General features: G+C 41.3%; 1 protein-coding gene across 1 annotated transcript in view; it reads left to right on the forward strand.

The window, feature by feature from the left end:
* LOC118330981 (neuronal acetylcholine receptor subunit alpha-7-like) overlaps positions 1-10,294 on the forward strand; it is a 27,147-nt gene extending 16,853 nt beyond the window's left edge. Inside the window, exons 6-10 of the mRNA XM_035665738.1 lie at positions 875-1,100; positions 7,208-7,402; positions 8,190-8,276; positions 8,832-8,941; positions 10,241-10,294. Of these exons, the coding sequence (XP_035521631.1) occupies positions 875-1,100; positions 7,208-7,402; positions 8,190-8,276; positions 8,832-8,941; positions 10,241-10,294 (672 nt within the window). The remainder of the gene's footprint in view (positions 1-874; positions 1,101-7,207; positions 7,403-8,189; positions 8,277-8,831; positions 8,942-10,240) is intronic.
* Positions 10,295-10,605: the final 311 nt, after the last annotated feature.

Genomic DNA, 10,605 nt, shown 5'->3' on the forward strand with positions numbered 1-10,605 from the left:
TGTGAGTTGGGGGTGTTATTGGGAGGGACAGTGATGGCGGAGACGAGCTCAGGCTTCAAGCTTCAGCAGTGAGGAAGAAAATGTGATGATTTTATAACAGTTAATATTGTAACTTCATTCAAAGTGGANNCTTTACATAGCAAATAGTTATTTTCTGCCATATTAATAAATCTCATATATACGATCGACTCCTCTCTTTATTTACACACTTTTGTTATATTTGTATGTATCACAGCCAGAATACATTGTGTACATTTCTAAATCTTCACTTATTGCTTCTAATAAAACTGTATCATCCTCATCCTCCTCAGTTTATCCGCCTTGTGTTCACACTGTAACCTCAGGTAGCTTTATTCTTCATATTTTATTTTTTCCTTTGCCGTATCCTGTTACTGACGTTCCTGATTTCTCCTCAGGGATTATTAAACTTTCATCTTTTTTTTTTTCTGGAGGCAGCAGGTGCTGGCTGGTTTGAGATCAGATTGGTTTTCCCAGCAGATCCACACAAAGTTAATGGAAACCTCAAACAGTTTGTCCTGAGCAGAATCCCGAGGGAGACCAGACATGGTTTCTTGTTTACTTGTGAAACAAAGAAATAAATATAAAACCGAGTTCATCCCTTGCTATCTAAAATCTGTGCTTGTCCTCCGTCTTATTTTACTGGTTTCTGTTGATCAAATCATTTTGTTTGTCTGTAATTTATTTTCTTTCCACTGTTGGGGTTTTATCTTCTTCATGAATTCCTCCCAGGTATTAGTTTTTGCTTTGATTTGATATTGATCTCCTGCGGACACACAAATACAATTTTCATTTCTTTTGCATCTCATTCTGAGGTTACTGACCATGTTTTTGTTCATTCCCCCTCCAACGGTAGTTTACTTTGTATTCCTTTATCTCCTCCTCACAGCTTGTTTTCTATTTTTCTTTTATAGGAATATTTAAGAGCACCTGTTACATCGACGTTCGCTGGTTTCCGTTCGATGTGCAGCGCTGCGACCTGAAGTTCGGCTCGTGGACGTACGGCGGCTGGTCTCTGGACCTGCAGATGATCGAGGCCGACATCACCGGATACATCGCCAACGGAGAATGGGACCTCGTGGGTAAGAGCACAAGTAAACATGAGGCTGAAGGACTTTTCATACTTGGACATTAAGTCCTCGGTTATTAAAATCCCTGAATTAACTTTGTGTATATTAAACACCTACAGTACACTACATGGCTAAAAGTATGTGGACAGATTGACATTCCAGCCATATGTGAGAGTTAAACATGTGATCTGCATTAATCTGCTGTTATACAAACCTCCACTCAGGGTTAGCTCATGTTGGGTGGGGTTGAGGTCAGGCAGAACAGTCAAGTTCTTAAACTGGGAAAACCATTTTTTATGGATCTGTACGTGAACGTGGGGAAACAGAAAAGGGACAAACACAAATATCACACTATATCGATGTTAAATATCATAACACTAAATATCTAAAATATCACTGGACACTGGAGGGTTACAATTTCCTTTAACTGTGTGACTGGACCAAACCAGGAAAAACAGACCGTACATTAAGTATGTTAAAGGTCTCATTCCCAGGTTGTTAATATAGTAAATGGGAAACAAACAAAGTGTACATTAATATATAATATAATGTAATATATATTAGTCGATGGACTCTTTCTCCAGAATAGCCAAGCCCACCTTTATGGTATCGTGTCCACATACTTTTGGCAATAAACGTACATCTTTTGCTAAAATGCTATCAGTAATACAAATATTAATATAATATTATATAAAAATATAACACAGGACTTATTCAGACTGTTTCAGTGATCAGGGAGAAACTTTAAGAAAACCTGAGAGGGGAAACGAGGGAACAAACTTTGGCGAGCTCATTTCACGGTGAGATCCCCGACTGAGCGTGCAGCCGGTTAACGGCAAAACAAACGAGTTGTTTTAATTAGTTCCTGAACATTTTAGGCGTTTTCTCCCCGACAGCGACGTTATGTAAATGTTAGAGCCCAACACTCAGACACAGCTCAGAGGCAGCCCCTCCGTCTGTCTGCTGAGGAGGGTTTCATATCAGCGCTCCTATCCAGCATTAATCTGCTCGTAATTAAACCCTCCTGTTGCCAGCCGAGCGGCTCAGTGAACCCGAAGGCTGATGGGAGCCGCCGCCGTCGCCGGCAGGCCGTGTTTGTACTATCGGCCGCTCACAAATGCCAGATGACTCAACAAAGCATGACCAATGAATGACATTTATATCAGCTCCGATCTCTTTTTAGCGCTCTGATTTGATCGTGCAACGCTGCGAGGCAGAGACCTGTGGCCTCCTGAAGAGCCGACACTCAGTTTAATGTTTGAACAAAGTCATAACGCTGTCTGATCACGCACACGTCTGCTGCACATTTATCAAGTTCTCACAGGAATTACAGGTCGTTGTATCTTATGTCATTAATCTGAATTAAAATCAGAATAATGTCATAATGAGAGAGAGAGAGAGAGACAGAGACAGACAGACAGACAGACAGACAGGTGCACAGCAACAACAGTAAGTAAGTGTGGAGGTCAGGTAGATGAGGCATCTAACAACAACTCAGACACTACAAAAAGTTTAACAGGCTTCCTGGAAAACCTGAAAATTTAGAGACTATATCCGAAGTTTCAATCCAAGTTTACGTATATATATATGTTATATCATATTAAATCATAGAAAGATCCATGTCTGTAAACTTCTAAATACAGACCATATCCAAGCGTATCACCACCTTGGATATTACCGTATTTTTGTCCATTGATTGCAGCGCTGGTTTGTCAGCCATGGAAACACCTGGAGATTTATTAAAATGATCTAAGTTGTCCTGGAAAATTTTAATTGTATTTTACACTCAGATCACCTACGTAAACCTGGGTGTGTAATTAAGCTTGACTGTTGGTAAAACAGAACTGCACTCACTCAGCTGGTCACAGCAGAACGGACTTACTTTAGTTTGTGAGTAAGAAGTGTCCTGTATCGTCAGGAAAATCTACTGGAAAACATCCTGGAAGATGATTTCTTAGAAAGAGTGGGAACCCTGTTTATTAAGTCTCATATTTAGGCTTCAAGGCTCAGACTGCAGCAGTTTTTTAAATCCTAACTGATGTTGAAATTTGGTTGCATCAAGCAAAAAAACATAAGATTTTTTTCTGCAAGATTGGAAATTAATGTTGCGTCACACACTAGAGAATGACCACGGGCTCTCATGGGGAAGCAGACGTAGCGGAACAACTTGCTGTAGTAACGTTGATGATTTTCAGTGAGGAAAACCAAAGGCAGAACGCTAAAGGAGACTGGATGAGGGAACGGTTGGTCACCAGGGTTCCCACTCTCTCATTTTCCAGGAGGTTTCATCGCCAATACAGGACAGCATTTACTCCCAAACGGTCACAGAATTTGTCGGTTTCTTTTTTAAGAATGCAAGTTCATGATTAAGTGTCTCATGTTCGTGACATGGTCAGCGTTTATCGGAAACTCTGCGTTAACTCGCACATTTTGTGTTCAGGGGTAAAATTTTCCAGGACAATAGAAATTATTTCCAGAATGTCTGATAACATTTTAAAATTAAAAAAACAAATAATTTAAAACATATATAAGATCAAAGGTGCCCACAAATGTGTGCAAAGGGTTGATAAGAACAGATCAGGTTTCAGGGCTTCATAAGCAAACATGAAAAATTTATAGCTGTTTGCTTTTTTTTGTTAGGAATGATGTTATTAATAGAAATATTTTTAGTGGGGCTGTCCTCGAATACGGATTTTCCTATTCAACTTGTAGTCGTTAAATAAAGACAATAGTCGTCTCACATTTATTTAAATATGTATAACATATATGACAAACAGCGTTTAAATGCTACCAGAAACAGCGGTAATGATTTTGAATGTAACATCACAGTTACTGACTAATTAACTGGCTACAAACTGGCTCCTCTTCCTCCGTTTCCTCTCCTGTCGCTGCCTGAACCCGCCGGGTCTTCCAGCTCCCAGTCTGGGTACAGACAGCTAATAGGGCCGCTAACTAGCTAATAGCAGCTAGTACGGTTAGCATAAGCAGAAATGCTAACCATGGGTAAGAGACTTTCTGTGTTACAAGAGAAAAGGTCCGTGTTGCAACAAACCTCTGATACTTTGGTCATGGTGATGGTGAGTTTGACGTGTTTTTTTTTTCTGCGGCTAATGAAATGTGGGTCGACTGAGACTCTTCACAGCGACTAACGATAAAGTCGTATTTTAGGAGGCAGAGCTTATTTTCAGAATATTGCGCTTTCTTGTTGTATGTGAACATTAAAGTGAATACCCGCAGTGGCCCCAAGACTATTTGGGTTTGAGACTCCTGTTCTAAGGCAACAAAAGCACGATTCATATTTTCAGGTGATTATACACAAGCGAAAACTTGCCTATGAATATTATAATCCATTTCTGACAATAGATCCTGTTACACACTGGACCTTTAACAACTTATCTGCAGCACATAATTGATGTTTGAGGATGTGAATCAACACATAGTTCAGCACAACAGAGCACAGATTAAAAAGCCTCTGCAGATCAGAGGTCCAGCAGAGGACGGAGCCAGAGCTGCTGTTGGAGACTAATGATGAGTGCAGCATCGTCCTCGGTCTCAGGGGAGCTGGAGCTCTTCTGTTTTTACCGGCTGATGAAAGAGAGTATGAAATGGAAGGAGAAGATAGCGGAGAATGAAAGCGAGCCTCCTCCGGAGACACTGTTCAGCCAATGGGCCGTTCAATTGAAAATCTCAGCAGCATGTTTCCCATTTACCCGTCTACCCCCTCCTCTCCAGCACCTATAGCAGAGATTAAAACCAATCTAGTGAGCAATGCAGCGACGTACGGGCAAATGAAAGGCAGCCAGGCATTCTGCACTCTTATGCAGGCAGATAAAATAGAAGCAGGGAGTTTTTACCACCAGTTCATCAGTAAAATTACCAGAAGTGGAAGTTAAGGAGAAACACACTGAAGACCGGCAGTCGCTGACACTGTACATTGGGTCGCCATGTTCAGGTCAGTTTGTGGGTCTTTTATTTCCCCCCTGGTGGCTGACTGCAGTATAGCTCATAAAGCCCACTGCCTCCATGTTTTAGGTTGTTCTTATCACGCTGATGTTAGTTTGTTTGGTTTTAATTGGTGATCTGAAGATATAAAAAGGGGGTTTTACCATCATGAGTGACAGCTGAGCCCTGAGACCTCAATACCCCGATCATGACTGCACAGAATCTATTCCGAATTCGAAAGATGGCAGCAGTCGTATCCGGGATATTTTGGCTTTATTTTTGTACAATGGGAGGAAGCAGAGACATCCATCTTTTATATGTCGAGTTGAAGCCCTACTGTTTCCTGTTCGCTTTCAGCTGTATAGGAGTCGTTTTAAGTTACCGCTGATGAACTGCTGAGTTTGCAGCTTCATAATATAAGCTTATATATAACCTGGGACTTTTACTGTGAAGAATTTACAGAAGATGAAATGCATATATCACTGAATTAGCGGAGCTTCCTAAGTGGCTTTGTAACAACTCTACATCCTGCAGGAAGGAAAGGGTCTTGTGTTTATTTGTGCTTTAGAACGTAACTGATTTTCTAAAAATCTGAAAATAATGTTTTATTTATTTGATTCACTGCTTATTGATTGAATCTGAGCTCTCTCTTAACCATCGCTGCGGCTGGTGGCCTAGCTGTAATGGAGATGCAAATTGCTGCCTAACTGGGCCAACTCAAACCAGCACGTGTACGGAAAAGGGCTAATGGTCCATCTTGTGATCCGTTCAGCGCAACAAACTTTAAACTGATAATGGAAAACCAGTACAGCATGGTTTGACTTGGCCAATAGAAAAGCCCTAATAGAGAGGTGAGTATAGTGATTATAGAGAATTATAGTTATTCTGTCACTTTTCTTTGCTCATTTGAATCATTTTGGATGTTTAATTAATCTCTGGCACACACATTATAGCAACAGATTATTATTCCAGTAATAAAACCTGAGCAGGCCTCATTACAGTGAGTCGTCCTCAGCGGGTGGCTTCACGCCTCCTCGCAGCAGCAACGGGGAGGATTTGACTTCCTGTGAAATGTTTAAATACCTCTCCTGTGGAGGATTAAATTACGTTTCTGAGCCATTTGAGATGAAATGGCCTCGTTCCTGCAGGTCGAGCAGCTCGTGCGACTAGAGCAAGAAATCTTTTAATGTTACTTATCATCGGTCTTCTACAAACAAGTGTCAGTTTTCTGACTTTTTTATTAAACCTTGTCTCACAGAGGCTTAATTCACCTTTAATAGGACTTAAATAGCAGAAAGAGCCCTTTTCCCCTGTAGGTTTTCCTTCTTTAACTTCTCCAACTCTCAAACAGCTGCAGCTAAAGTCTCATTAAAGTTTAAGAAAGCCGAACATCAGTCAAGTCCTCTGATCTCTGCACTGCTTCTAATCTGTTCCAGAATTTATTTTAAAAACATTGCTACTGGTTTATGAATCACTGCATAGTTTAAAATATGTCTTTGATCTTCTGGTACAATATCAATCCACCAGATTGGCTACTATACTGCTCTTTCTGTCATTTTATTCTACAGACCACAGAGAAAACAGCAAAATAAGAAGCAAATGTGATTGATTAATGTGATTGGGATCTTTTCTTGTTTTATGAAAGTTATTATAACGAGAAAGGTTTCTTGTTTGAAAAAGCAGATTTTGGGAACTAACAAGATAGTTTTGTGATCTGACAAAATATGCTGGCATAGCGTTTCTTGTAAAATGGGAATAATATGGTACGTAGTAATAACAAGATTAAATTATTTAAGAGAATTGCTTGTAAAACAGAGCAGGTATTATTTGTCAAGGTGGCAACAACACCATAGTTATGACGTTATGTCGTAAAGGTTATATATGCAAAGTTACTTGCCACTAGGTGTCACATTAGACCACCGGCATCTCAGACCGAAACACATTGTCAAAACCTGCAATTTCTAAACAGATCATGTGTAAAACACAATTCGAAACAAAATAAAACCGTCTCTGATAGTCTTTCCAACAGTCACCAACTCTGGTTTGGTGGAAATAAATCCTTAATTCACAGATGTAGATGATAAAAGCAGCAGTTTCATTCGCTCCACTCAACCTCTGTGTGTCAGAGGTTTACCTGTGACTCTGGAAGTCAGCCACAGTTGTTGTTTTGTCTGCAGAGGTTCCTGGACGGAGGAACGAGCGCTTCTATGACTGCTGTAAGGAACCGTACCCCGATGTCACCTTCACTGTAGTGATGAGGAGGAGGACGCTCTACTATGGACTCAATCTCCTCATTCCCTGCGTCCTCATCTCCACCCTCGCTCTCCTCGTCTTTCTGCTGCCTGCCGACTCCGGAGAGAAGATCTCCCTGGGTGAGGACTCTGTGTGTGTGAAGCTTGATTGATGCTGACTGGCGCTCTATCGGTATTACATTCTCAATGCAGTGTAAGTAGCTGCGAATACACAATTTAAGAATTTATGCCCCCCCCCCCCCCAAAAAAAAGCAAAAAATCAATTTTTTTGCTCAGTTGGAAGCAATAATATTATGACATCCATCACCTAACAATCAATCTTTTCAACTTCAATCTTTAAAGTCTCCGTGAAGTCCAAATAAGTGTGTTTACACATTTATTGTACGTGCAGATTAGCTGTAACTACTTGCTAGCGTTTAGCAACTGCTAATAATTGCTGCTTAAACTGTATCTGCCGTTAGCGGGCGACAGAACCAGGCTTAGAAGTCGGACCGGGATCGAACACAGCCTCCGAGACTGACAGGGAGAACGTTAAAGTACTTAGGTCATTTACAGAGTTTCCTGATGGACAGATTGATAACTAACTGCCGTTAGCTCGGTCAGCCGTGCAGCTAAACTAACTGACTCAGCCCCGGGATGGCACGAGCCAAACCCGACAAGAAAATCACCTCTGTACTGGATTCCCTGTCAGACTGGCAGATCTGTCTTGGAGATTGTGTTCGGCCCTGGGTCTGGCTGTGTTCACTGAAAGGTAAATGCTGATGCTAGCTCATAGCACTAGCTGCATAGCAATGTGTGTAACAAGTCCCGCCCTAGCTGACTGTTTTTACACGAAACACCTGAACACAAGGAAGCAAACCACTCTCTTCCTGTTTTAATTATAAACAATCCCTTTCCCTCTCTGCAGGTATCACAGTGTTGCTCTCTCTAACTGTCTTCATGCTGCTCGTAGCTGAAATTATGCCAGCGACATCTGACTCTGTTCCTCTCATCGGTGAGACCCTCACTTAGAGCTTCATCACTTTATCATACTTCTCGTCCGTCATCCCTCCATCACCTCAGTTATCTCTGTCGTCATTTTGAGGACAAAGTGGAATTAAAGTAATAAAGAACCGTGTAATAAATCAATCTTTGCTTTGTTAATCATTGACAACGTAATCACAGAAAACTCTTCTTCAAGTCCGTTAAATCTCTGTGCTCCAATAAAAGTTTAGCAAGCTTCGGCCAACTTCCTTCTTTTCTGTACTTAGATATGCTATATGCTAGGCTAATCTATGTTGAAAAGACAACCACATTCAGTAAAAGAACAAGTTCTAAAATATACTCAATGTATGCAAGTAAGAAGTACCTTCTTGGTTTCTCTTTCTACCAGCTTTTTCTGTGCAAAGTTAACTTAAAATTTAAACAGTGTCTCCTCTCCTCTCTTGTCTTGTCTTCCTCTTATGTCTTTTATGTTGTTTTTGTCATGTGACATCTGTGGTGCGAGATATACTTGATGATGGGAAGGTGTGTAATGATATAATAATAACAATAACACCTTGTGTTTCAGCTCAGTACTTTGCAACCACCATGGTGATCGTGGGTCTGTCGGTCATCGCTACAGTTCTGGTTCTGCAGTATCATCACCACGACCCCGACGGAGGACACATGCCACGATGGGTCAGTCATTCCTCTTCTTCCACCTCCTGTTGCTACTAGGGCTGTCACAAAACCTGAAATTTAGTTGTCCATACCGCGATACCGTTACCAGTGAAATTCCATGACTCTCGATACCACAATAAAAAAGTGTTTTGCCCCATTAAGTATTGAGTATGATACAGAGTCACTAGAAGCACATTCATGGCCTTTTGTAAAAGTTTCTGTGTCCTACTTTTGTTATAACGTTAGCTAGCAGCTCAGAGAGGCTAATTCTCTAGTGTCAGAGTAGCAGGTCACAGTCTGTAGAGACGTTGGTTTTATAGAAGTGTACATTGAGGGGGTGTTTTACGTTTAATATAGCCTATTTTATATATAAAGTATATTATACTAAATAACTAATAAACAAAGTTGGCTGCAGTCCTGCAGTGTTTACTTCAGTGCAGCCTTTACCTGAGTCACCTGAATGAACTGTCGTATTTACATATTTTGTGCGGATTACTATTATTAATACGTTTGCATAAAATGGGCATGCATGAATGTTTAGCATGTTATTTCTTATGAAAATAATATCAGAAATGAGTTTTCCTATCAACTGGGTACCGAAGTGTCGGTTTGCGTGACATCCTTCATTGCTACACTGTCTGCAATATGGTTCCCACATTCTGCTGAGTCAGCTTTAAGGAGCAGCAGGTCCTTAACGAGCTCTGAAGGAGCTTCACTTTGACAGCTGATTGGATGTTAATGTTCCCATTTACTTATTTTAAGATGGAGTTTAATTGCAGTATACTGCGGTCTCTGTCTCACACACACACACACACACACACACCCCTGTGGGAGTCTGAACAAGAGAAATTCCATTAAAATGGAATTTATTTTGAAGGTCAGAGCTGTTACCTCAGCTTAGCTTTACTTTGCTTTGAGTGTGTGTGTGTCAGGGTTAGGTGGGGAGGTGACAGCCCTGCTCTGACGTGCGTCATGAATGTGAATGTTTCCCGCTGAGGAAGAGGAGGGATGTCTGTTGAGCCGTGAAGGTGAAGCTGTGAGGCTGAAAGGACAAATCTGTCTCATTTAGCTTCCCAGCAGCCGACAGTGGATCTGAAACATCAACAGAAAACAAATCATAACGTCTGTCTCTCACAATCAACTTATTTTTATCCATTTCTGTGATTTTCTTCTGAATTTGTAGTTCTGTTCCTCTCTGCACTGCAGTCCCCGTCGCTGCCCAACTGTCTCTGCTTGAATTGTTCCTGACAGTTCAACCTTTCAGTCACAAAGTTGCTTCCGTGAAGTGTAACCAAACCCTCCAAATTGTGCTCGCAGAGAGCAGAAGGGAGAACCATTATAAGGGGCATGGCCTGGAGTGTGACCGCTTAGAGTAGCAGGATTACAGCTGCTGGTAGTCAAAGCTAACAGAGCTAACAGAGCTAACCAGCCATGAGCAGCTGCTGTCAGACTCTCTATGTCTGCACTGGAGCTTTTCAAGCCATGACTCCTCTGTGGTGCCTGAAACCCGCATCTAAAGAAAGAAAATGTAGCAAAGTTTGTATGTACGATACAGCATTCAACGCCACCCACCTTGCCGCCGTCGCCAAGGTCTTGCTCATGGTGGTACTGTGGGTCTCTGTTAATAATGTTATAAGGAGTTCGGTCTAGACCTGCTCTATTTGAAAAGTGTCCTGAAATAA

Source organism: Morone saxatilis, unplaced genomic scaffold, assembly GCF_004916995.1.
Source record: "Morone saxatilis isolate NCDOM2014 unplaced genomic scaffold, NCSU_SB_2.0 Contig2, whole genome shotgun sequence".
Lineage (NCBI taxonomy): Eukaryota > Metazoa > Chordata > Actinopteri > Moronidae > Morone > Morone saxatilis.